The sequence below is a fragment of the Medicago sativa genome, chromosome 8, assembly GCF_051527215.1.
Source record: "Medicago sativa cultivar Bolivia chromosome 8, Bolivia_mono, whole genome shotgun sequence".
Lineage (NCBI taxonomy): Eukaryota > Viridiplantae > Streptophyta > Magnoliopsida > Fabales > Fabaceae > Medicago > Medicago sativa.
The window spans coordinates 14,506,038-14,532,984 of record NC_140756.1 but is presented as its reverse complement, the minus strand read 5'-3'; the positions used below and the strand labels follow the sequence as shown (position 1 = coordinate 14,532,984).

At 33.4% G+C, this 26,947-nt stretch overlaps 3 protein-coding genes and 1 long non-coding RNA gene across 9 annotated transcripts; 1 reads left to right on the top strand and 3 right to left on the bottom strand.

The window, feature by feature from the left end:
* Nucleotides 1–410: 410 nt before the first annotated feature.
* Nucleotides 411–5,299, bottom strand: LOC146897210 (ubiquitin-like protein ATG12). 4 transcript variants are annotated; one of them, XM_085732653.1, is made up of 6 exons: nucleotides 5,100–5,299; nucleotides 4,429–4,488; nucleotides 4,282–4,340; nucleotides 2,262–2,330; nucleotides 2,117–2,179; nucleotides 411–870 (listed from the first exon to the last, which is right to left on the bottom strand). In XM_085732653.1, the coding sequence occupies exons 2-6, from the start codon at nucleotides 4,463–4,465 to the stop codon at nucleotides 811–813; spliced, it is 288 nt and encodes a 95-aa protein (XP_085588779.1). In that variant the 5' UTR covers nucleotides 4,466–4,488; nucleotides 5,100–5,299; the 3' UTR covers nucleotides 411–810. The 4 variants fall into 4 exon arrangements, with proteins under 4 accessions (XP_085588779.1, XP_085588777.1, XP_085588780.1 ...); XM_085732651.1 differs by having other exon boundaries at nucleotides 4,429–4,495; nucleotides 5,100–5,271; XM_085732654.1 differs by having other exon boundaries at nucleotides 5,092–5,231.
* A 2,888-nt stretch (nucleotides 5,300–8,187) lies between these two features.
* LOC146897209 (transcription factor MYB123-like) lies at nucleotides 8,188–11,362 on the bottom strand. 2 transcript variants are annotated; one of them, XM_085732648.1, is made up of 4 exons: nucleotides 9,681–11,362; nucleotides 9,273–9,402; nucleotides 8,702–9,071; nucleotides 8,188–8,637 (listed from the first exon to the last, which is right to left on the bottom strand). In XM_085732648.1, the coding sequence occupies exons 1-4, from the start codon at nucleotides 9,799–9,801 to the stop codon at nucleotides 8,455–8,457; spliced, it is 804 nt and encodes a 267-aa protein (XP_085588774.1). In that variant the 5' UTR covers nucleotides 9,802–11,362; the 3' UTR covers nucleotides 8,188–8,454. The 2 variants fall into 2 exon arrangements, with proteins under 2 accessions (XP_085588774.1, XP_085588775.1); XM_085732649.1 differs by having other exon boundaries at nucleotides 8,188–9,071.
* A 149-nt stretch (nucleotides 11,363–11,511) lies between these two features.
* EER4 (Transcription initiation factor TFIID subunit A) lies at nucleotides 11,512–18,517 on the bottom strand. 2 transcript variants are annotated; one of them, XM_085732646.1, is made up of 9 exons: nucleotides 17,926–18,517; nucleotides 17,243–17,467; nucleotides 14,857–15,420; nucleotides 14,693–14,767; nucleotides 13,355–13,433; nucleotides 12,642–12,706; nucleotides 12,504–12,539; nucleotides 12,162–12,394; nucleotides 11,512–11,831 (listed from the first exon to the last, which is right to left on the bottom strand). In XM_085732646.1, the coding sequence occupies exons 1-8, from the start codon at nucleotides 18,418–18,420 to the stop codon at nucleotides 12,212–12,214; spliced, it is 1,722 nt and encodes a 573-aa protein (XP_085588772.1). In that variant the 5' UTR covers nucleotides 18,421–18,517; the 3' UTR covers nucleotides 11,512–11,831; nucleotides 12,162–12,211. The 2 variants fall into 2 exon arrangements, with proteins under 2 accessions (XP_085588772.1, XP_085588773.1); XM_085732647.1 differs by having other exon boundaries at nucleotides 14,878–15,420.
* A 45-nt stretch (nucleotides 18,518–18,562) lies between these two features.
* On the top strand, nucleotides 18,563–21,188 carry LOC146897207 (uncharacterized). Its single transcript, XR_015021482.1, has 4 exons — nucleotides 18,563–18,986; nucleotides 19,627–19,748; nucleotides 19,828–20,314; nucleotides 20,757–21,188. It is a non-coding gene; the product is annotated as an uncharacterized LOC146897207 (long non-coding RNA).
* Nucleotides 21,189–26,947: the final 5,759 nt, after the last annotated feature.

The window sequence follows — 26,947 nt, the reverse complement described above, 5'->3', positions numbered from 1 at the left end:
TAAACTAAGGTTGACTTTATGGTTACCTTCAATAAATAAATCTACGTAAACCAGAGCCAAATAATAATAACAATGAAATGATAGCAAAGTTCATATTGTATTTGTATCTCAGAAAATTGTTTAAATCCTCTCAAAATAGTTGTAAAATGATCTTCAATTTTTTTTTTCGGGGTAAAATGATCTTTAATGCAACGCCACTTCAATTCATAATATTTTTTTCCCACTTTTTCCATTGTGTGGAAATATATGTTCGATGAAATCATGCTGATTGAAGTTGTAATTTACAACTTCATATCAGCTACTTAATCAAATATAGGCAAAAAAGTCAAATATATTAACTCTAACTTTGGATCAGATACATTTGATATTTTGCTTATATTTAAGCTCAAAGTGAGTAGGGCACAAATATATCAAGCTGCAAAGTTCTACTACTAAGATGTACAATTCAATACAATTATTGATTAAGCTATATACGAGTTTCTAAACCACCATCATCCATAACTAAATTGACATAATAGATTCCCAAAAAAATAAGGCATGAATAAAAACTAAAAGTGTGGCTCCAACATGTAAACACACTCCTAAAATGAAGGCATTTCAAACCAACAGATTGTGAAGAACACCGTGTTAATTTTTGCTCCATTTCTACCTTGCAAGAATCTTTAAGTTCAACAAAAATATTGTACTTTAATTGTATGCAATTGAAGTCTGAGTTTGTGCTGAAACGTGTGGCAACAACTAAAGAAAAACAATATATATTCACATTTTGGAATTAGCAGATTACATCGACCAGCAACTGTCATTTTAGTGTTAGCCCCATGCCATAGAACAAGCGTAGTTGACAACCAGTTTTCCATCAAAGCCAAAATTCTGAAAAATCAAAGTGGCCCACAAGAGAAAATGAAAACATAAGGAGATAATCAGAGATACTCTAGTACGATAAATTGATTCTATGAGATAAACTAAGATACTCTAACATAATATAAAAAGGGATAAAATATGGGCATCAGGCTTGTCACATATGGGATGGCTTAACGAGCATGACACATGCCTTACAAAACCAGCAGTTTTCATGCTTGATGAGGGAAATTGGATAGATAAAAAGCAACCGTGGTTCAGTTCTACTACTGTTTCTGAAATTTAGGTTTCTTTCAAACTTACGAGACTATAATTATGAGCTCATACTGGAAGTAATCTGAAAATGCTAGAGTAAAATTACTTAACATGTTGCGATTATATGCAGTTTAAGTAATAATCAGATTCTACCATTTACATGAAATAAATCTGCTGGAGCATTGTTATAGGGAACTTGGTGTAACGGGGTGTCCAAGTCCCCCATTAAGTAGTATGAAATGCTTGGTGGAGTATTTAAGTGCCTTGGTTATTCCCCCCCTGATATCTAGCTTTTAATGGAGGGTTCCTCAAGTGTTTGGATGATTATCAATTGGTATTATTGCTGGTTGCTGATAGCTTGGATAGGATTACCTGTAGAGGGCTGAGATAGGTAAAGCGCCGTAGTGTGCAGCCACCGGGATGTCAGTTCTCAAGAGCAGTGCTAGATAGAGATTTGATTATTATGGAGTGCCCAAGTCTCGCATCGAGTAGTATGAGTGTATAAGTGGCTTGGTACTTCTCTCTTGACATCTAGCTTTTAAGGGAGGGTTCCCATAGTGCTTGGATACTTATCACATTTTCTATGGGTTAATGGTTCCTTTAGTACTTCTATCTAGACACCTACTAATTACACATATTAATTTTCATAGAGAAACTCAACAACTACCATACTACTCTACCAATCCCCACCTCAAAAAATAAAATGTCATATACAATACTACAACATTGAAACTATAATTAACAAGAAGCAAAGGCATCATAATATTGGCTAACAAAGAAAGAAAAGCCAAAAAGTTTTATGTTTTTGCCAAACAAAGAGATATCCACAAAAAGGCCTACACCTACAATTTTTCCTATACAGTTTTTACACAACAAAGATAACAAGAAGAATCATCACAGCATGAAATATTAATAACCGCAAAACCAGGATCAGAAATATGCATCATTTACATTCAATGAAGATATTAAAAACAAAGGAAAAAAGAATCCAATAATTTCTTACATTATACAAATCAATGACCAGTTCATCAGGGTTCGGTGAAAAAGCACTGTTGACATATACAAACTGCAAAACGAGAAAACAAAAAATTGAGCATGCAGAGCCTTTAAAGAACCAGATGGGGGTAGAGTAAATAGTGATTGTTTACCAATGACTCCCTGTGGAGCTGTCTGCGAAGAAAGTCTATCACTTTGGCAAATTTATCAGTTCCAGCTATCTGCCATGTCAAATATGTATGTAAGTTTGTTTTAAACTTCAAAATTAATGTTGAAATTTGGGGCCTAACTCATCCTTACAAAACCGGCTTGTAAGGTGAGGAGTTCCTCCTCTTTATAAACTTTTCTCAAGAGTGTTATCTATTCGATGTGGGACTAAATCCACCCCCTCAAAGCCAACACAATGAAGGTGTTGGAGGCTGCAATGAAGGCTAACCAAAGGTCGCAATTTAGGCGACTAGGGGCGGACCGCAATTAAGGCGGAATTTCCAACAATTAAGAATACTTGTTATCATAGAATAAGAGACTCAATCAATTTTCGCAGGCATTCCTTAATATAATAACTTTCAGAGTTCGGTTTAAAACTGAATTTTTTGTTCATGTACCCCAAACCAGCATTGTTCATATCTGAGAAAGTGTATGTGTGTGTGTGTAATAGCATCAAGCACAAAATGTCCTTACAGAAAAAAAATCTACACCCTTCTTTCCATATTGTCAGCATTTAAATTATTGTGTAATCCCAATTAAGAAGTGCATCTAAAATGAAATGCGGTATAGGTTACAGGTATAAAGAACAATGTCAAAAACTTGAGTATAACCTATATACAAATATTTTGCTCTAACAAGTTTGATAGAATCAATGGCCGCTATTGACTCGAGTAAGTAGCCACCAATCCTACCTAGTGGAGTATAGTTTTTAATTGTTTGTTTCATTGTAAATCCGTGCAGTTAGCTATGAAATACAACTAGTCTTTTCTTACTACGTAGAGTTGGCTGCATGAATTGAACAAGAACATAATACTATTGTGAATCATTTCCAAAAGTTTGGCCTAGAGTTTTTCTTACACTCTCAACCTTTAATAATTAGACTACTCCAAGAACTTACCCCCATTATAGGCAAGAAACTATAATATTATGAACAATCTCAATTGCAATGCCATTCAATTACAGTTAATACCATTGACAGACTCTAGAACTCAAGAACAAAACTGAAATCCCCTAACAAATTGCAATGCCATTCAATTACAACCTTCTCACCTAAAAATAAAGAGAGAAAGTAGTACCCCCCGTTACCAATTCACCTAAACCACATTGAATTTCTCACAGTTAATTGTCCTACAACATGTAATATGTTTGGAAACTAATTTGGTGGGTTAATTTAGCTACTTCAAAAAAAAAAAAAAAAAGTTTGGAAATCCTAATTTCTGCGGTGGTAACTCATGTTGAACTCGAAGCTATACCTACTAGAGTTCAACGTACGGATTGCGGAAAATAGCAGTTTGTTAGGATTCTACTACACCATAGCTGCTATTTGACAATACTTTGTATTAAATAGCATATTGGAAACAATAGCGATAAGTTCAAATTCTGCTACACTATAGCGCTATAGTGCCGCTAGTTGACAAGATTGGTAGAGTTGGGCTAATGCTTGGTAAACAAGAATCCACTTTGAGACCAAACATGCTATTTTTTATCTACAAGAGATTATGTTAACTCCTATCTTGGAAAATTTAAATACAGGCTCAAATAGAATGCATGCTCATCAAATCAAATTAAGATCAAGGGCAATAGGGCAATTTTTTTTTTTTTTTTTTTGTCTGTAGACAGAGTGGCAAACAATGCCTAAAAACTCACAGACACACATAGTGGAGATCCCAGGTTCAAAACCCGGGTAACAAAAAATGTTCAGTTGAGCTAGGTCTTACGGACAATGGTAATCTTATAAAATCTTGTTTTATATGCAAAGATTAATTAACTTGCACACCCAATTTATTGAAAACCATAGAATCAATTCATTTCTAAGCACAATCTTCATACCCAGAAGCTTGAATTTCAATTCCAGACAAATAAACCATAACCAACGAACATGATCAAAAGGGTGTTTAAATTAACGATTTTTAAAGCGAATTGTGAAGAAATAAAAAAGACCCATTAATTAAAAAGGAAAAGTACCTTGAACTTGGATTGTTTGAGAATAGGAGCATCACCGGTGGCTCTAAGATGAACAACCACTGTCACAAAAAGATAAAAACAAAATCAAATTGAGAAAGAGAAAAGAAAAGATTAAGTGATTGAAGAAGAAGAAGAAGAAGAAGTAACCTTTACGAACAGAAGTTGGAGATTCAGCAGCAGCCATGAAGAAGAACGAACACTGAATCCCTATTTTCTGTGAAGAAGAACTAATCTTTATTCTTTTTTAAATCAATTCAAGTAAATTTAAGACTTAAATTAAACACGCTATTCACCCTCTAAGTTTGCAACAGTAGCAATTTTAAGTTTACCCCATTTTGCAAAATCTCAATTTGAACCTAGTCAATCCTACGTGTCACGCCACATAACTTAAAAACTTGCCAGCTGTGTATTTTTTGAATTTAAAATAAATGTAAATGCCACAAGTGTATTTCTAGAATTAAAAAACATCAAACCCAGAAAATTCGTAACAATCAAACCCATCTTCAAGCACCAAACTAGAAAATCATCTTCTCTTGTATTTATTCCCCAATTATATCAAGAATTATATTACAAGTTTCATCAAATCAAAGCAGTAAAGTAACCATCCTTAATATAATTTAATTCTTCCAATTGACATATATGGTTGATCAAAAAATAAGTAAATCAAGAGGGATACATACAAGTTACACGGAACTTCCCAACCAGATTCGCATCAATTACAAAACAAATAAAAAAAATATGAATTTGATAATCTTTATCTTAATTATCAATAGAATAGAATATATGCATTTATTCAAGTAAAGCATCAACCTTCAGACCTGTTTTCTCAACCTTCACGTTCGTTCTCTCCTTCCTTTCTCAAACTTCAGATCTGATGATTGTTTGTTCTGTGTGTGATGATGAAGAAAGCGTTGTTGTTGTTGATGATGTTTTCCCTTCCTCTTTTCCAGACTTTTGAAGAACACTCACGTGCCATTCCATCTTTTATTTCTTTTTTTATTTATTTAATTTCATTTATATACATGTGGTTTTTTTATTTACTTTTTATTCCAAAAAACACATGTGGCGTGACACGTAGGATTGATCAAGTCAAAATTGGGGTTTTGCAAAAGGGGCTAAACATGGGTCGGGTCTTTGGCCATTTTTTTTAATAGAGGACCAAAATTGCTACTTTTACAAACTTAAGGGATAAATAGTGCATTTAAGCCTAAATTTAAAGGTTCAAAATATTGAAATAAAATTAGATGAAAAAAATAATTGAGGGATAAAAAAATAATTGTATTATAAATTGTCACCCTAAATTTATTCTACAAGAAAAAAAGGATTGTTTTTTTTTTTTTTAAATAAAATTTAAAAGTAACTAAATGATAGTATATTTTTTTTAAGGGTAAACGATATTTTTGTTAAAACTTTTTTATAATTCTCAAATATAATATTTTTTCCATATATTTAAAATTGAACATCGACATAAGTTATAAAAAAATAGATAAAACTGTTTTTAAAGTCGTCTAATTGGGAAGTAGTTTAACCCAGAAATCAAAGTATGACATGTTGATCAAGACTTGTGAAATCACCAACATGAGTGAAGATCTTTGTGACAATTTTGTAAAACAACTCATAATATCTCTTTCCCATACAAAGTTAATTAAATTTTTTAGTACGAGTGAAATGTCCAAAACATCGTATAATTTGAGACATAGGGAGTACTAAATAAATAGAAAAACTTATACAAGTAGTACTTACATAAAGTGAGTATGGAAATAGAGTGGGTTGGAGGAAACGTCACAACATCTCTTTTTATCTTGTCCTCTTTTTGGTTTCATTTGGCATCTTTTGCGTCGTTGGCCAAGTATTTCGGCAGTTGAACCATTTTACTTGATTGATCATTTTTTGCAGTTTGGCCTGTTAGGAGGTAGTTCCAAAAGTTTGCGGTCTTCTCTTATCTTAATCTAACTTGTGTATAGTTGGGTGATATGGAAAGAGCGCAGTAAGAGGATTTTTAATAATAAGGCATCTTCTCTTTCTGAAATGGTTGACAACGTTAAGCTACTTTCCTTTTGGTGGCTGAAGGCAAGAGACATGTGAATTTTGTTTATAGTTATCATTGTTGGTGGCTTAACCCTTTGGTTTGTTTAGGCATCGGCATGTACTTGTTATTGTTTTCTTGTTTTGCCTTCCTTTGTGTTTTGTTGTAAACTCTTTTGCTTTCTATTCTAGCACTCCTTGTGCTAGTTAGAAAGTGTGTTTTGGTAATTTAAGTTCCATTTTGACTTCTTTAAAGAAAAAAAAATAGAGTGAGTATTAATAACTTCAACCTAGAAGGTCTCTAATCAAATTATATTCGTTGGTTAAAGAGTAATTATGGGAGAAAGATAAGTTTTCCTATTTTGTGAGATTTACACGTAAATGGAAATGAACTTCATAGGCATCTAGACTAGACAGATTGGAAAGTAAACCTTTGTATGGTATTAGACTAATAGACTAATATAACTAGTTAATTCAGTGTTTTGAGGTTGTGCAAATTTGATTTTAGTTAAAAACGGGTTTGTATTGAATGGTTATGTCAAGATTTCTATCACTTCATTGTAAAAGTTACATAAAGTTGCATCTACTAGCTAGAATCGTGTTATAATTTAAATGCATTTCCCTTTCAACATAGGTGAATCCAGGGAAGGTTTAATTTGATTAATCCAGCACCAAACTACGTCCAAACATGTCCATATATATGACATGAAATTAGATGAATTCTATATTTGTGATATATATCTTGTTACCTTCTCTTTGACATAGATATCAAACAATATTTGATCATGTTTATAAATTATTAAACTATGCAAACTCTAAATAATATATGATAAAATATAGTGTGAAACAATATATCTAACAGTTTGGAAACGTGATATGCATGGTGAAATACATGTTTGTAATCATCGTAAGATTGACGATATAACAATGACATCATAATTGAAACTCTTAAGTGTAACTTTTGTTAAAATCATAAGTGGTATAATAGCTCCTTATTATTTCAACAAAGTCATCGTAAATCTAAACATACATTTATACGTCGATCAACGGAGAAGTCGTCTATGAAATGATGAAGAAAGTTTATAAACATGGTCTTGATTGATGCAAACACAAGTGGTATAAATAACTCTTTTAGAATTATATTCTTTTAAAATGAATAATTTACTTTTTTGATGAGCAAAATGAATAATTTACTTTAGAGACAAGAAACCATCTCAAGCATTGGTGAGAGTACCATCAAGGAAATATATTGACAGGTCAATTTTTTATACGTAACATGTGTATGTGGATCATCTTAATTAAAATTATCTCATTAATTAATTGTTAAGGTGTCTAAAATAATCCTCAATAGGGATAATTCACTTTAGTATAACCAAATTCTTCTATTGTATAATCACCGTAGTTTATATACACAATGTTCTCTTTTGGATAAATTTGCTTTCACATTGATGCATTCCTTTTCCATTTGTGACTGTCTATTATCTATTGTTGCAAGCATCTCTTTAGGAAAATTAAATTGTTTAAGTTGAAGGCACTATTGTGACCTTAAACCTGAAAATTTGTGACATTTAAAGTAGATATAATGCAATTGATATTTGCTGAACCGGACACGTAAGAAATAGCTTGATAGTTACAAAACTAATGCACACTACGCATCAACCACATGCATAAATTTCGGTTACACATATACACGAGTTTGATAGTATATAGTCGTTACACACATAGCACTCCTGTTTGTTATGTTGCTTCTGTAAGCTATCAAAACTGAAATCCTTTGCATAATACATACCAGTATGAATATTTTATCTCTTCATATATAGTTGCACATTTATACTCAAAAATTAATGGCATGGCTCCCAACAGAAAATTGATAAACAAAAATTGTAAAACACCAGCACTTTCTAAATTATTATGGCATCATATCTACTAGAAAAAGTTAAATTATCGACGGAAATTAGTGATAGAAAAAAGAAATAATCTTCTATTTTAGCGTCTATAATTTTGTATCAATTAGAGACAAAATCAAAGATGAATTTCATGTTTTTTCGGTCTCTAATGTTCCGTCACTATATTCAATTTTTTTAGTATAAGGATTGGTGATCAAGAGAGAAAAGAAGAAGCCAAGAACTTGTTCATCTAGTTAGATGTTTAGTTAGGAAATACATATAAAAATGGCATATAGCAAAGACTATATGATTCCCAACTCATTGACCTTTTTCTTCTCTTGGTCCCCTCATTGCAATAAATCACTTCAATCATTTTCAAGTCCAAGAAAAGAAGCCATCTTCTTAAGCTCCACATCCAAAAGGGTCTCTTGAGGGTCAAATTTTTCTGCTAAAAGATGACAATGATCAGAAGGTGATGATGAACTATGAGTACTATTTGTTAAACTTACCTTGTGATCCTCCATTTGTGGAATCTTTGAATTAGACTCATCATCACCAACCATCAATTGATCTTGATGATCAAAGTCAATGAGAAAATCAGCAATAGAAGTTTCATCACTGCCTTGATCATACTCACTTCCGCTATTCTTCTCCAAAATTTTGAATTGATGAACAGCCTTCAGTCTCCTAGGCTTTGGAGCTTCTGGTGCTACATGTCCACATTTGTGATGATTGTGTTGAAGTGAAACAGAAGATGGTGATGGCAATGATGATGATGATGTTGGCTGTTTTTGTAACTTCTTTGACAGATTAGTATTCCAGTAGTTCTTGATTTCATTGTCTGTTCGTCCTGGTAGCCTCTTAGCTATCAATGACCATCTATATAGAACAAATATCATAAACTTAAGTCATTTATAATAATGAAGGAGAATGAATTGTGATGATTCGATTCCTGACTAGAATAATCATCGTTGAAATCTCACTCAGCTCTTGACCGAACTCCAGATCACCATTATGAGACTTATGTCGAGTAGCATAAGCTAATTAAAAAGATAAAACAAAAATAAAAATAAAAATCACCTGTTACCAAGAAGACGATGAAGTCTTATGATCATGTCCTCTTCATCGGTAGAGATATCGCCTCTCTTTATACCTGGTTTGAGATAATTCAACCATCTTTGTCTGCAACTTTTTCCACACCGCTTTAAACCTACTCCATATAAACCAAAGAGACCAATTGAAGGCTATTTAAGAAAAAATATAATAGACAACATGATCTTCTGCCACGGCCAAATCAGATTCGAAATCTAAGGACATGCATGGAACAATCTTGTATCCTCTGCGGTCTCTCCAGACAAACCTCTCGGCCGTTCAAATTCATCTAACTATCAAGATTTGTTTGGAGAGACAGCAAAGGATACAAGTCTCATGAAAACACATTGAATGGCAACCTATAATATAGTTGTGCATTAGAGAAAATCAGAGCACCTGCATTTTGGGCAACCTTTTGCCATTTTCCTTCTCCATGAATGACAACATATTTGGAGAGGATATCATCTTCTTCACGAGACCAAGCACCTTTATTAACCTCCTTAGGACTTCTAACCATGTTACTTTGCTTCTTCTTCTTCTTCTTCACACAAAAAACACTTCACTACCACTCATAAAAACAATAATGACTATTGTGGCTTTAATTTATTACTACACATATTTAGTAGCTTAGAAAAATGTACGTACTTTCCATGGATCCATATAGTTGTTAGGTAGCAAAGAGAAAAGGGACAACAATGTTACGAGGGTCATTAGTTAATACAAGAAAAAAGTGATAAAAATGAAAAACAAGACAAGAAAACATGAAAGGCTTTAAAGCAAATTGGGTGTGAAAATATTGCGTATCGTACTCCTCGTACGTCGACATCACAAGGGAGGGGGACCAACCAACAACTGATGGAGTTTGGCTTCCTTCATATTTTGTCCCACATGCATTGGAATTGGAAACCTTTTTCATGGGTTTCATGACTTTTGTGTTGTGAGACATAAAACCCACATTAGGAAATCTTAAGTTTAATGAATCATATCAATTGTAGAGGTTAGATAATTTGTCACCAAATTACAAAATGACAAATTGTTCTCTGAAATTAAATATGTTAATTAACTTAGTGAGTGTTAATAAGTGTGTTTCAAAGCAATCTACATTGAAAAAAACATAAGTTAAATAGTGGTTTCTATCTTAACGTGCATCTAGTGCAATTCTGACCCAAAAACAAACATATGCTTAACCTCTTCAATTTTCATCATTTGATGGGTCAAAACCGAGTTGACGTGTTGTTTAAAACATGTTCTAGTGAACCGTGCTTTTATAAATTTATTTAGAACTTTCGTCATTTATAAATTTGTCACCAAATTACAAAATGACAAATTATTCTCTGAAATTAAATATGTTAATTAATTTAGTGAACGTTCGGTTTAGCTTCAACCAGAGAAATAAGTGTTTCAAAGCAATCTACGGTGAAAAAACATAAGCTAAATAGTGGTTTCTATCTTAACGTGCATCCCTTTCAAAAAAAATAATAAAAAATCTTAACATGCATCTAGTGCAATTGCGACCCAAAAACAAACATATGCTTAATCTCTTCAATTTTCACCATTTGATGGGTCAAAACCGAGCTGACGTGTTGTTTAAAACATGCTCTAGTGAACCATGTTTTTGTAGATTTATTTAGAACTTTTGTCATTGATATCTCTAATTTTGTGATGCAAATTCATAAGAATCAATTCAATTGATTGATGGGGACTAACTTGATTGACGTTCTTCAATTTTAAGAACAAAATTGTAAATTTGAGAACTAAATTGGTTGATCCCTACAAGTTCAACAGCTAAAATGGTGATTCACTCTCCATTAAGTTCCTTCAACAGTAGTGTATAAGTTATTATGTAAGTCTGTTTCTAAATAGTTATTATGGGAGTTTTAAGTTAAAATATTGTTCTTTCTTTGAAAATTTGTTTAAAAACATTTTTATAACTTGAAGTGTTTTTTTTTTTTTTTTTTGAGTAATCTAAGAGAATTAGACAAGTACTAAACATTTTCATCTCCTAACTGACAAAAATACACTAAATTACACTTAGATGGGCATTTCATGTGAAGTCAGGACCTTCCCTGAGTTTTTTATGCAAAGTGGAAATTATGAATTTTTAATGTGTGAAAAGTCTCCTATATCAATTCATAACATTCGAAAATAAAATACAAATTCACAAATAATACTAGTCATTTTACAGATACGGCCACCAACAACAAAAAAGATACAAAGTGTGGTAAGATTTTGCCAAAATAATTACTGCTTTCTGTATAAATAAAATAATTACATACAGCGTGTTGGTTGCATTACACCATTCAAAGTTTAAAAGCTTTACAAGAGTTTTTTCATGCCAACCAGAACTATAAAGTATACAAGAAAGTTTGAATAACTCTACCAATGAATTTATAGGCACAAATGGCCATTACAAATCCATTATCTAGAGGAGGTAGTCGCTTAGCGGGATTACTTTAACAACTTTCATGTCTAAATACAAAATAATTACAATTTTTCTTGAATGCTATAATCAGTAACAGCAAGCAATTTCTAGATTTTCTTTCAGACCTGAGACCAAAAAAGCGGAAATAAATACACTGGGTAAATTTATATGTCGTCTCAATATACAGTTACTAGTTAGTGTTGAAGGACTGAGCAGTTTTCATGAGCTTATAAATTCAAAATCTGTCATCATTGTACAACAAAATAGGATAAACATATGCTAGTTTTCTGCATTTAAATTGCAATAACCACTTCCCGTGATTTTTGCAATGGAATTGAGAAAGAGGAATATTGATTGCCATAATTTTATATCCTGTGGACTAAAATGACTTGTTGGAAACAGGAAGCAAACATAAATAGATAACAACTTTAAAACAGAATGAACGAAGAACGAACCTTACTGGCACACAGGCAGTTAAACCTAAGACCAGAAACATAGAGGTTAATTAAAACCTCGTCATCTGCTGTAGCATTTGAGAACTAGTTGAATGAGAAAGCAGCTGGTCTGAACTCAGGGGTCTCATTAGATGATGAGAACCTGCAGGGTTGGGATGGCCCTGTCTACTGATATCTTTAGAATTGTTAATAACTGATTCGGGGACTGAAGAGGATTCCATCAATGTGCGAACCTGATTGTTGAGTGGTTAGCAAGCAAGGAAAGAACATGTTAATTATATTATTGTCTGATGGAAGAAGAAGAATACAGATAAATCAAACAGATGAAGCCTTCAGACTTACCGCATCTAGCCGTCTCTTGTGAAGGTCATTGGAGAGCTGCAAGTTTGAAGCATAGCAAGAATCAAATTAGTATCATATTTTACATTTACATGGATTTTCTTACTCAGGGGAAAGAGAGAGAAACTATTTGGTGCTTACAGGTCTACTCTGGTACTTCTTCTCTTCACTTGAATATCCAGGAATTGTCAAATCCCAATTTTTCTCTGAATAAATGACAAAGGAAACAAGTAAATCAGCAAAGCTGTGATGTCAACTCTTTTACCAAATATAATTAGAAATGTCAGTACTATCAATCCAAGTATTTAACTTTAATCTTACCCATCATCGGGGAAAGCAATGGTCTTTTTTATATTTAACAAGTTTCAAAGAAGAGTTGATTAGGGCTTATTTTGATACTCCATATTAGACATGATATATAAATAGCCCAGAGCTCCAATGGATCTGGGCCAACAATAAACTTTATTGCCACATTAAATGAGAAAGCTAAAGATCAAACAGTAAATATAGGATACAAATAGAGAACTAGAAAGAAATGAATTCACATGTTGTGTTAGTATGTAAATCTTCCACACCTCTCTTAGGGCATGAGTCAACAATATTCAGATTAAGAGTGCAGTTTTAACCACAGACAAAAACCACAAGGGCATTATTGTATATCATCTAAAACCAATAATATTCAGAAAACGTTTTTCTTTTCTAGCTCTATTTGTAAAATTTGTGAAGACACAGTTAATTTTTTTTTCCTAAGTAACAGTAAACCAATGCAGGAGTTACATTCTTCTTTTCCAGGGGCGGTTGAAACTCAGGAAAAGAAAAAAAAAAAAAAAAAAAAAGCAACACAAACAACATACCTAGGTGTAGCAATAAATCCTTGGACTCCAAAGTTGATGATTTTCTATGTTTTGCCAAAGTACAACCATGTGTAGTTACCTGCATGTAAGAACAAGGTAAGTTCGTAACCAAAAAATGTTACACGCTGAGCTAAAAACAAAATCATCTGTGGATTTCAACATCAAAACACAAGAAATAAAATAAAGACATTTACAATAACCACTACCATGCCTTATCCCACTAGGAGAAGTAAGACATTTACTATGACAAAAATATTTATTGAACAAGAAAACTGTCCATCCCTGTCATTCAATAACAAATTTGAGCTCATAACATAAAGACTAAGAAAGAAAACTCAAAAGTCAACACTTTCCCAATTTTTAGTAATGGCTCATTTACTATGCAGAAAACAGGGGAAATAATATCCTTCACCACCATGATGACAGGCACAATAGGTGTTTAAGTAGTTACATATCTCAAATGAGTCGTGCAGATATTAGTGGTAATGAGAAGAGATAGATTTTGAACTTTAAAATACTTCGGGAAATAGTCAATATCAGATTATCATATCACTGAAATTAAAAGTGTGCTGTTAAGGGAGAAAATTCAAACACAAACTGATTTCTCAAATTGAAACTAAATGCATGCTTAACAAACCTTGTCCCACTAGGAAAAATCGACTACTTATTAGTCAATTATAATTATTAGAAAGTATGTTATACTTGTGACAAAATCAATCCTCTCAGCAACTTTGCTAATAATGAATTTCTTGATGATGGGTGAGCGTACAGCAACTCCTCCCCTCCCCACATCCTTAAGGCAAAAGACCTGCTGTAGGTTGTGTGTGTGGTGTTGGGTGGGGGTCTGTCACCACTTGCCATGCAGACATTCGCAATCAGTGTTGTCTACTATAAGCCATGGCGAGTTTTTGACAACCGCCATGCCAATTTGTACAGGATGGCAGCACTATATGGCGGATTTTTTTGGCTTTTAGCCATATCCTTCATCCGCCATCGATACCACTGATCCCAATAGGGATCATCCAGGCTACCAAAAGAAAAAAACATCTTTTATTATGAATTATGAATCAAACAAAAATTAGTATTAATGATAAAGATGAATCACTCCCTCTGATATACTCCCTCCGATCCTATTTATAAGAGAAACTTGGGTCAACAAAAGTTAATGTATCTAGTTAAAAATTCGGTCCAAATACATTAACTTTTGTTGACCTAACTTTCTCTTATAAATAGGACCGGAGGGAGTATTTAAATAACATGACTGTGGTATATCATCTCTTTTTAGGCAAGCACATATTGCAATATGAGAAAAAAAGGTAAGCATAATAGATTCCTTACAGAATCAATGAAGTCATCGGCAAACTCTAAAAGAAGATCTATAACTTCAGGGTCCAGCTTACCCTGTGGATCCACCTGTAGTATAGAAGATTAAATTCGAAATTAGCCATTAAACAGATACTTAGGGAAAAAAAGAAAAAAAACTAACCAAGTTTAAAGAAAACCTGTGCAACTAAATCCTGTACTTTTCTCTTTCCAAGTACTTGGTTTGTAGCTGCTTCGGTTCCTTGACTTGAACTTCCGCCAGGTGTGGTCGCACCAGATGCAGTAGCATCTGGCTGCGATCCTGTTAAACTTATTGACTTTTGACCTGTAGGTCCTGCCATCCTAGGAGACTGCAGCTGTTGCTGTTGATGAACAGATGCTTGTAGTTGAGATTGTTGTTGGGGCTGTAGAAGTTGCTGCTGCTGCTGCTGAGGGGATGGCTGCTGCTGATGAAGTTGAGGTTGCCCCATGGATTTCTGCTGCTGCATAAACTGGGACAACTGTTGTTGGTTCAGGGTCATAGAGTTTTGTTGCAGTTGACCAGATGAAGCCAGCTGCTGTTGCTGCCTCTGATGTTGTTGAAGACGTAGCGGGGAGGCAGGGCCAGACATTGCTGGCATTTGCTTAAGCCACTGACTCTGTGTTAAAGAGTTATGCATCATGGCAGGCTGCCCATTCTGAGACAACCCAGACAGCTGAGAATTCATAAAAGCAAGGGATGATGACCTTGGTATACCTTGAACCTGTAGTCAGCAACACTGTCAATGTTCTAATATGACTCAATTCATTTTGAAAAGTAGTATACATATTTACATGCATAATGAAACTTCAGTAAATTAATACATTGTACCACATAGCAAACTCCAATTATAAGTATATGAATATGAACTTATTTGAAATTTTTGGGTAAACTATACCCTCCTCCCTTTAGAGCTCTTAAATAATTTCAACTTCTGGCCTCTGTGTGTGTGTGTGTGTGTGTGTGTGTGTGTGTGTGTGTGTGTGTTAAACCCATTTTAAGTAAATGAACCTTTTAGTGGTAGTGAACAACTATAAATAAGCCCCCTGAAATCACACTTTTTCTACAACTTCCAATGTCAACCAACAACAAATTTTGAGCACTTCATCATTGAGTTTTGGAATTCAGATCCACTTTGGAACTTTGCCCAAAATCATTAGAATGTTCCATAATCGATAGTAGGGTTTCAAAGATATACGTTGATGATGTTAGGAATCTCAAATACAAAAAACAATTATTAATAATATTTTTGGTTGCATTAAAAAGGATGAAGTGTTCCACATATTCATCTACGTGGTGAAAGAAATGTAACCATTAAAATAAGGGAGGGCAGTGTAATTTAGACTTATGTTAGGAGAGGAAATGTAATTTATTCTAATTGCTTTCTTTCTAACCTCAAAAATATTATGATGAAATTCCCGTTTCCCTACTGATATTCAAATGCTAAAAACTTAGTTTAGCTTTTGAACTAGATATGATAACATACAAACACATTTAACTACTTTCGAATGACTGTAATTTGCTTCCTTGCCTTCATAAACCATTGATATATTATAACTACTTTTTAAAATTCTTAAATGAAATTTCTACTAACTAATTCAAGCTGTCAATCTAAACTAAAGGACTGGATTCAGAAGGAAATATCGTGTTAATCATCTTGCATGACATATTGAAAGTTGAAAAGGCATAAGCAAGTGAAGACAAGACAAGCATGAAAGAAACGTGCAGACACAATTATATTAGTCAAACCGCCAATTATATATGAATCTGACATGGACAAGAGCGGAGACTTTGAAAGAGGAGTTGTGGCAAACAAAAGGTGTCTACACATTCAAATTATTCAATGCATTAAAGTAAGCAAGGGCGAGTAGCACCAATAAGTAAATGCAGATGCAACAAGTGATAAAGCCTCAGGTATTAATGGTTCATTTTTAGAATTGACAGATAATGGCAGATGGCATAACCCAAAATGTTTCACGGATGTGTGGTGGTGACTTTGTTGTCAAGACAATGAAAGTAAATTGATTGCAGTTAAATCCTACAAAAGGATATAATTTAACATTTTCCCCTTAAGTTACTAAAAATGTCTGACCTCTGCCCATCCCTAAAACTATAAGACAAAATGAAGACGCATGACAAAAATAGGATAAGTGGTCTACTCATTGAATCATCGATCCTCAGAAAGAAATGACACCTTATTAAAACTCTGACTTCACGTACATTTAAAATTTAAATCATGTGAGAATACGACAGCTTTATTTTATGAAGATACAAGTTGATCATTGGCAAGCAAGCATAATTATTTCTTTGTTCCTTAAATAAGATCGTAACATATAAAGCTTTGGTTATAGCATCTATAAGCAATTTAAAATAATAGCTTCTCATATATTTCGTAAAGATTGAAATTTCAAATCTTTTATAAACTTCCTCATTCAACGTTTCAATAAACACGTATAAACTTCTAACGACTTTTTCATAGCAGGAGAAGCATAAACATATATATTTTGAGAAACAACATAAGCTGGAAACAAATCCAAATTGGGCACCTGTTGACTGTTAAGTGCCTGCTGTGAGAGCTGCTGCCTCATTTGGGCCGGAGTCAATCGAATCTGCTGCTGCTGAGTGTAAAGACCTCCATTGGTCCTCATTTGAGAGGCTAGATTGGGCGACCCCATCATCCCAATAGCTTGTTGCATTCCTTGCAGTGATTGTCCAGCAGAATTCGCCGACGAAAATTGTGAGGATTGCACCATCCCACCTTTTTGCCTCGGCTACACCAAACACAAATTCAAATCTCATAATCACGTTCACACCAATGACCAAATATAAATTCTATCCCAAAATCACATTCACAACAATGACCAAACACAAATTTAATCTCATAATCTATGAAGCACTGATGCAGCCACACACCGGACACGACACTGACCCCCATAAAAATTTGAGAAAACCGAATAATTGAACGTGATCACATGTGCTGGTGTCATCTCAGACACCATACGCACCTTTGATCAGAGGTGTAGGTACTACAAAACTCATAATCACATTCACACAAATGACGACCAAACACATTCAATTTCATAATCGCATTCACAACAATAACCAAACACAAAATCTTGAATGCAATGTTACAAATTATGACACCAAACACAGAAACAAAAAATCCAAAATTCTATCTCATAAACTAAAAATTTGCAATGCAAATAATAAAAAACACCAATTTTTATACCGAGGTTAATAGGTTAAACTGTGCAGCTCCAGCACCAGACAGCATAGGGAAATGACCACTCTGTCCAATCAACGCCGATCGCGACAAATTGGAAGCACTGCCACCCATAGCAGCAACGCCGCCGCTTAATTGCTGTTGCTGAGCAGAGACAGCAGCTGATCCTCCAAAATTCATCTGCCCGCCATAAAGTGCAGCTTGCTGCCTCGCAACTTGCTGCTGCTGCTGCTGCTGAGGTTGAATTTGATTAAGGCGGGACATAGAAGGAGAACGTTGTAGCGTTTGTTGAAGTTGAAAATTGGAGCTAGGGTTAATGGTATTGATGGTATGTAACTGTTGTTGATCTTGAGAGAGAGATGGTGATGAATTTGACATGTGAATTGAGGGAGATTGTTGTTGTTGTTGTTGAGAGATTGGTGAAGGAGATGGGATTGAAGGGTTTGAAGAAGAAGGGTTCTGAATTTGAGAATCCGGTGAACCAATTACGTTTTCCGCCATTGGATTGGAGGAAGAAGAAGGTGAAACACGATTTGGGATTTGCAAAACCCTAATTTACGATTGAGAGAATTAAGTGAGAGAGAGAATGAAAATGCTTATTGGTAAAAGAAAATAATTATCGGAGAAAAGGACTTGAAAATCCATTAGAGTGTGTTTGGATAAAGTATTTTAATGAGGGAATGTAATTTTTTGGAGGATTTAAATTGACTTGACCCAAATTCCACTGTTTGGGAAAATATTTAAGTCATTTTTAAAATTCAAAGCATTTAAATAAGAATTTCTCTTTAGCAAAATTTGAAGGATTTAAAATAACACCTAAAATACAAAAATTTCACAATTCTCTGTCATTTCATCACACGCGTTTCTCTCTTTCTCACGCGTTTTTCACCTTTCTTAGTTTTCTCTCGCAAGCTTCACATCACCTTCACCGTGTCTCTACTCTCTCCTTCTGCGGTGGTGCTTCTCTCTCCTCGCCGTCGCCACCGCCGTTTGCTGTCTCTCCTCTCCGCGACAGTTTTCTCTCTCCTCGCCGCCGTTTTCATCACACACGACTCTCACTAGCTCAGGTATGTACATTTTTTTGCTTTTATTTGATAGATCTCAATGTTTATTGATTTTAAGCTGTTAGAATTGATACATCTCAGTGCTTATTGTTAGAATTTGTTGAATTTGTTAGAATTTGTTAAATTTGTGTTTGATACTGCTCTCAGAATAAGCTTATTGTTAGAATTTGTTGAATTTGTTGAATTAAGCAAGTTGTGATTGATCTTCTGTGTGTTGATATTTTGAATTTGAACTTTATAACGTAACTAATTAATGTTAAGGTTGAAAATTTTTCAGTGTTTTAGTAAGCTTATCGATTCTTAAAAGCAGATTTAGTGATTAGTTTATTGATTAAATCGATATTTAGTCATATTGAAGATTAAAGATCCACGGTGAGTTCTGCTTTAGTTAGTTGATATGTCTGTGGATTAAGTGTTATGATTGATCTTCAAAATGCCAACTGCGTGTAGATGTTTCGAACTTGGAATGTAAACTCTATTGGATTTGTCTATTGAAAAATGATAGTTTGTGAACATTTTACTAGGAAAGCATTTTTGGTCTCAGAATAAGCATATAGTAAATAGAAAATAGAGATAGAGATAGAGGGAGTAATTTGTTCTCAGAATAAGCTTGTGGTTTGTGTTTGATTGAATTTGTTCTCAGAAACAATAAGTAGGCAATTCAATAATGTCCTTCGAGCTGTTATGAAAGTGAGCCGGGAATATTTGAAGTTTCATGACTATAATCTAGAGGGTCCAGAGGCAAATAAATGGAAATGGTTTGAGGTAAGTTTGAATTTGTTTGACAACTTATAAATAATTTTAAGTAGTTATTGTTGCTGTAATTTTTTTTTAATGTTTTTAGAATGCAATTGGAGCACTTGATGGGACACATATTCCAGTGACAGTTGCTGCAGAAGATAGGCCTAGATATCGTAATAGAAAGGGTGACATATCAATGAATGTCTTAGGAGTAAAGAAAATGTGAATGAAAAAAGCTCTGATGTGTATATTGATTTTAGAGGAACCAAGCTCTGCAACAAAGAAAAAGGTACAATTCACTCGTGCTAATAAGAGTAAAGATAGGGAGGGGATGATGAACTCTATGAGAGAAGTAGCTGAGTCATTGAAGGACTTTGTGCAAGTTAGTAGAAAAAGAATGGAAGGAAATGCTCAGGAAGTGGTGCAAGAAGTTTTAACTGAAATGGAAATGATTACTGATATTGATGAAGAACAAAGCTATAAAGCAATCAATTGGTTGATTGAAAATCCGAGCAAAATACCGGTTCTCAAAGCACTTCCTTCGAGTAAGAAGAAAAGGTATCTCTTGTCTTCTATGTCTTGAGACCAAGGTAATTTCTCTGCTGAATATGATTTCTCTGCTGAATATTATTCAGTTAAATTGTGTATAGGCTCAATTATTCAGTTAAATTGTGTATAGTCTCAATGATATGTGTAGATTTATTTTCTATACTGTATGATGTGCCAGATTTATGCTATAGTTGGAATTATGCTTTATAATGCATCTTGCTCAAGATTTATTGATGTGTAATCTGATACATGAGATGCCATGACATGATTTTTAATTTTGTTGGTTGGCTATCTTTTAAAGTTGCAATCATTCCATAATATTTTGTATTATCTCAATTATATGAGTTTTGATGAACTGTCCTGATCACTCACAATGACCAACTTTCCAAGAGTCACTTGACTTAGTTAGGGGTATTTTGAGACTTGCTCCAGAAATTATTTTGGTCTGTACTATTAGTTCTAACTATGTTTTGATTTGTGTAGTTGATGATTGAAGGATGACGACTATAGGTGGACTTGTGACAATGGAAGAATGACGACTATAGGTGGACTTGTGAAAATGGAAGGATGACGACTATAGGTGGACTTGTGACAATGGAAGGATGACAACTACAATTGGACTTAATTACTATACTTGTGTATACCGCATTTGTTGTGGGGATTATTACATTTATTAGTTATTTCTAGTCTATACTTGTCTATAGACATTGTCTACGATGAGTAAAATAACATCTAGATACATTGGTTATCTTTTTAAATGTCATTTTCGAAGTGGTGAAAAATATTAGACACGTGGATTATATGTGTACTTACAACTCTTATAATACAAATATTGGCGAAATTTTTTTTGTTTAAATATTTTTCTATTCTTATAAGTCACGTTTTAAAGAATAATGCAAATTCGTTTCCATTTCACGTGATTTTGCTAATAATTCATGTATAATATACCAAATGTTTAATAGAAGAAATTATTAGGGAAGAAAAATTAATTATTTTGTTTCAGTTATTAAAAGAAGTGAATGATTGTAAAAAAAAAAACGAAATCGAGTCAAGAAATTTAATAAATTATGACAGAAAAAAATTAAATTAATTAGTTGTTTAGGAGTTTTTCAGTTAATTAGTTTAAAAATGGAAGAAAATATAAGAAATAAAATTTAATTAAAGAAAGGAATTCAATTACTTTGTCATCCAAACAATGAATTTTGAAAATGAAGGAATTCATTCACTTTATCCAAACAATGAATTTTGAAAATGAAAGGAATTCAATTGAAGCATTTGAATTCCTTAGAATTTCAAATTCCTTTGAATTTTCAAATCCTCTATCCAAACACACTCTTAGGGTTGGGTTAAAGGAAATTGGCTCAATTGGCAGGGGCATACATTGTTACATGCAGAGTCAGTCGGGATTCGAACCCAATTAAAATGATTGTCGATCTTATTTTGGATGGGTCGGGTTGATCCAGAATGTGAATAAGAAAAGCATGTTTCCTGCAATAATGATGTTATTTGGCGTGTTGTTTTGTGTTGATTTCTTTTATAGATTTATGAGTCGGGGAGTCGGGTTAAGGTTCGTGGTGATATGGAATGAACCCTTACTCTTCAATCATATCTCTAATTACTCATAACTTATAATTGAAGGTTGATCAATCATAGTTGATAAGTCGTACCAAAAAAAAAATCATAGTTGATAAGTTAGTTGAATGTTTGGTAACATTAACGATTCAATTAATTTAACAAATACAAAATCATTGAACCTATGCCTATGTCCATTTTTTAATCAATCTCATATGAGAATTTAATCAATCTCATATGAGAATTGATTAAAATTTATTAGGTAAAAAATAATCTTATTCGTCAATTTTTCTGATACGATGATTAATGAGTTAAAATGAAAAAAATTTAGTTGCAAACAATCCTGGAGTACTCACAATATTGACATCCACATTGCTATATATGTTAACTAGTATGGATACCCGTGCCAAGCACGGGTTAGAATTCAACCATACTTAAGTGAAAAAATGTTGTATGTATCAAGTGTAAGTTACATTTCAACATTGAATAAAAGAGTGGAGGTTGGACAACATATAAGTTGGAAGACTCATATAGTTAATACCTTAAATATTCGGTGAAAATGTAATATCATTTTCACTTGGATGATTGCTCCAGCTTCAATGGATGGATCCACACCACCGTGAGTTCCCCCATAAATTCCAACGGTCGTAACAAAACTCAGTTCGACTTTGTAGCAGAAGCTCGAGTGAGAGAGTTGTTATTGTGTCAAATGTGAGTAAAAGTTCAACATTGAATTCAAGAGTAGATATTGAGCAACATAATATATCTATTGTCTTAAGATTTAGGGTGAAGATGTGGTGTCAATATCACTTGTGTGGTTTCTTTTAGTCTAACGTGATGATTAAACTAAATGTATGATCCCCGGTAGTAAGAAAATTATGAACTATTTTGTTTTTTTTTTTAAGTTTTTAGATGTCATGTATTTCTTTCAAATAATTCTTAATTCATTCTTTCAAACATTAATTTTAAATGAAACATGAATTAAATTTGTATGAATAAAAGCTCTCGCCAATTTGAGATTTTGAACGAGTCGCTTATACACATTACTCATTAATCTTTTAATAATAACACTTAATAAGAATGTAATTTCTTCAACAAATGAGTTCCACAAATAACTATATTGTTATATTCCAACAACACTTATTTATTTTAAAATAATTTATTTAATTAGATCTGTATAAAAGTGAAGAGAGTCGTTTCATAAACATTATTCTCTATTAGGCCCACCACTGTTTATTATGGTGTTAACCCTATGGCTTTAAAGGTAAAGGGGTCCTAGTAATCTTAAGTTAAGTCGGGAGGTTAGTAAAGTTTGACCATTAACTGTTCCACCTAGAATCAAACTCATGTTCTCCATAATAATTCGTCGTTGATGGAGCTAATTAACCACATGAACAAAATTTCTTGTTTTATTTATTTAATTTTTTAATTTAACATCGTGGTGATTTTGTTTGAATCTACAACAATTACTAATCAACATTTATTTATCCTCTGGAAAAATTAACATTTATTTTTCAATATTGGTATTAGCATTTTCTTTCTATTTTCATAAACTCCTAAAACATACAACACTCATGACATTCATATTTAAAAATGGTTTCCATTTTTTTTTGGAGAGAATATCCTTTCCATTTATATAAATTAGAGCAATTAGAAAAATATACTCATGAGATATTGTGTTTTTTCTCTCAAATTAGAGCAATTAGAAAAATATACTCATGAGATATTTTGTATTTTTTCTCTCAAGTACTCCAGCGGTTAAATTCACACAATGAGGAGTATAAGTTTGAACATTGACACATGCATATCAATATGAATGGAGCTTCCAACCAAGTTGCAATTATAGGACTGTAAAATTTATTTGAGCATTAATATGAATTATGAAATTATAATTATTTGAAATATTTTTACTAAAAAAGCATTGATTGTAATGTGATTGAACTCAAGTGGTTAGTGAGTTCCAAATTAATCAGGAAACCTGAGTTTGATTTTTCAGTAGAACAATCTTTCGATCAAACTCCGGAATACCTTTACAGCAAAAATATTTTTTTTTCACAAAGAAAAAAATTCCTATTTTGAGAGGTAAAAAATTAATTACTTCACAAATGTTTATAATTTAAATTTAATTTCAATTGAATACCGGTATTAATCATATTTATGTGGTTAAAGGTCACTGCATGAAATATATTAACAATATAAATATAAATATAAATTCCATATTAATAAAAAATGGGAATACAATCTTGGTTTAATTTCAAAGTAACTTTTTAAAAATTAGCAACAAATTTGCTTAATTTTTTTTGTAGCAATTCTCATGGTCCAAGACAAAAAATTGTAAATTATAATTAGTGATGATGGTGCTATGAATAAGAAACTTCTATAATAAGCTGAAAAAATTTAATGTATATAGTATAATATTTAAGGCTTTAGTAAAAAAATTAAGACATTTTTTTACAAAAGTTTAATGCATTGTTGTATACTTAGAAATATTTTATCACAAATTAATTTTAGCATATGTGGTCATGTCAATGAACAAAGTTCATTTGATTAAATGTCATAATATTTTCGAATGAAATTCAAGATGATAAAAACAACAATTGGAACAAAGACTATCACTGTAATGAATAGAAAAGACCATGTGGGCTCTTTTTTTGGATTCGATTTATGTCCCTAATTTTTTATCGGGTTAGATTTACGTCCCCTACTTTTTTTTTTCTCCATAAATTTTATTTTTATCTTAAAAAAACTTGTTAGTGTAGATGTAACACCCCGTTTTCCCAACATAAAAATTTCATCATAAATCAGAGTAATTAAATCACAAACGGAATGTCACATACTTCTTTTAAAACATAAAATGGACAATAATAATTATCTTTCAAATTCAACATCAAAATCTAAAATCATGCAGGAAAATAGTTCAGCATACTAAAGTCTTGGCACGCAGGCCTTATCAAAATCTCGTAAATTAGTTCAATACTTATTCGTGAAAAGTTCATAAAGACACGTAAGGAATAGATAAGAAAGCAAGCCCCATCCCGTTACGTATCAGAGCACCTAGACACAAGTGAGGAGTCCTCTCACGAACACTTCTAATCTTTATTACCTGCACATTACCCACAGTCGAGACAACAGAGTCCTACACCTCCGACCATACAAGGCCTCGAAAGGTGTCATTCCAATACTTGAATGATAACTGTTATTATAAGTGAACTCTATCAACGGGAGATGACTATCTCAAGTTCCACCTTGCTCAAGTACACATACTCTCAACAAATCTTCGAGTGACTGAATCGTTCTTTCCGACTGACCATCTGTTTGGGGATGATAAGCCGAACTCAATCTCAACTTAGAGCCTAAAGCCTCTTGCAAACTTTTCCAAAATCTTGAAGTAAATCCTGGATCTCTATCTGACACAATGCTTGAAGGAACACCATGCAACTTCACAATATCTCGAATATAAATTTCCGCCAACTGAGCTATAGGAAAACTAATATTGATCGGAATGAAGTGTGCCGACTTCGTCAATCTATCGACAATCACCCAAATAGCGTCACTCCCTTTAGCAGTATTCGGCAAACTCGTAACAAAATCCATGGATATACTATCCCATTTCCATTCTGGTACATCTAACGGTGTCATCAATCCAGCAGGTTTCTGATGCTCTACCTTCGACTTCTGACAGATCAAACAAGAATACACAAATTGTGCTACATCACGTTTCAATCCAGACCACCAAAACAACTTCTTTAAGTCATGATACATCTTTGTAGCTCCCGGATGAATACTTAAGTTACTCCTATGACTCTCTTCAAGAATCATCTTCTTTATCTCATCACTATCTGGAATACAATTCCTACCTCGAAACCTCAACACACCTTGATCATCTACCTTGAAGTCACCATCTTCAGTTTGGTTACTACCAACCAACAAGTCCACAAACTTAACATCAACTTTCTGCGCATCTTTAATACTTTTCAAGAAATCATTATCAATTTTCAGCATTCCCAGCTTAACACTCTGAGACGACATTTCACAAACTAAGCTCAAATCTCTAAATTGTTCAAGCAATTCAAACTCCTTAACCATCATAGCAGACATATGTAAAGTTTTCCTACTTAAGGCATCTGCAACGACATTGGCTTTACCCGGATGATAATTCAAACCAAAGTCATAATCTTTCAACATTTCGAGCTGTTGGAACAAAATGTGTTTAACAATGAACCTTAAAGGGTTTTGATGATAACAAGGTATTAAAAATTGTAAATTGGACTAGCTAATATTTGTTCAAGTGTACAGGACCATAATTATAAAGTTACATCATCATTGGTTCTGAATGAGCAAATAAAGAGCTATGGAAACAACAAAAATTTGAAGCTTGGACGCTCCTGAAGGCAACTTGCTACTGAAGAGAAAAAGCGCTCCTGAAGTCAAGCTGCTCCTGAAGAAATAGCGCTCCTGAAGTAGGCTGCTCCTGAAGAATAGTGCTTCTGAAGACAAGAGGTCCAGAAGCCACATCATCAGAAGCTGCGTCATCAGAAGCTGCAGAAGTCATATCATCAGAAGCTGCATCATCAGAAGCTGCATCATCAGAAGCCATTTCACCAGAAGCTGAATATCAACTGGATTTGCAAAGAATCAAGAATTGAAGAATTATCAATGCAAAAGCTGTCTATTGGATTCGAAAACACAAACAAAGGATTAGTGGAGTTTGCAACGGTCATTTCAAAGGTGTTTGAAGGCGTGTGTTTGCAATTTGGACGAAAGCGTTGACATTGTACTTTGTACGAATTGTACAACCACGTTCTCCACTACTCTGTTTTGTGTCCGCGCTACAGGACAAGAAAACAGCTCCAGAATACGGTTTCGCCTGCATAGATGTTCCTTTGGATAAGGAATGGATTTCAAATTTGTTCTTCATAGGACAACAGCCAAATCAGGCAAAAGATTATTGGTGAAAGATCAAGCTTCAACAACGACTCTTTGGTGTGCTGGCAATTTCACAACGTCTCTCTCACACCTCTATATAAAGGAGTGAAGACCTAGAGAATTGGCAATGCAAGAACGCTGAACGAAAGACTCACAAGATTTTCACAAGTACCAAA

Excerpts from the sequence above, each read along its gene's own strand:
- LOC146897210 (XM_085732653.1), bottom strand. The coding sequence starts at position 4,465 with ATGGCTGCTGCTGAATCTCCAACTTCTGTTCGTAAAG. Across the intron at positions 4,341-4,428 it reads TCCAACTTCTGTTCGTAAAG|TGGTTGTTCATCTTAGAGCC; the intron begins GTTACTTCTTCT and ends TTTTTGTGACAG. Across the intron at positions 2,180-2,261 it reads AGCTCCACAGGGAGTCATTG|TTTGTATATGTCAACAGTGC; the intron begins GTAAACAATCAC and ends CTCGTTTTGCAG.
- LOC146897209 (XM_085732648.1), bottom strand. The coding sequence starts at position 9,801 with ATGGTTAGAAGTCCTAAGGAGGTTAATAAAGGTGCTTGGTCTCGTGAA. Across the intron at positions 9,403-9,680 it reads AAAGGTTGCCCAAAATGCAG|GTTTAAAGCGGTGTGGAAAA; the intron begins GTGCTCTGATTT and ends TATATGGAGTAG. Across the intron at positions 9,072-9,272 it reads CATCGTCTTCTTGGTAACAG|ATGGTCATTGATAGCTAAGA; the intron begins GTGATTTTTATT and ends TGTTCTATATAG.
- EER4 (XM_085732646.1), bottom strand. The coding sequence starts at position 18,420 with ATGGCGGAAAACGTAATTGGTTCACCGGATTCTCAAATTCAGAACCCT. Across the intron at positions 15,421-17,242 it reads AGGCACTTAACAGTCAACAG|GTTCAAGGTATACCAAGGTC; the intron begins GTGCCCAATTTG and ends TGCTGACTACAG. Across the intron at positions 13,434-14,692 it reads CCGATGACTTCATTGATTCT|GTAACTACACATGGTTGTAC; the intron begins GTAAGGAATCTA and ends TCTTACATGCAG.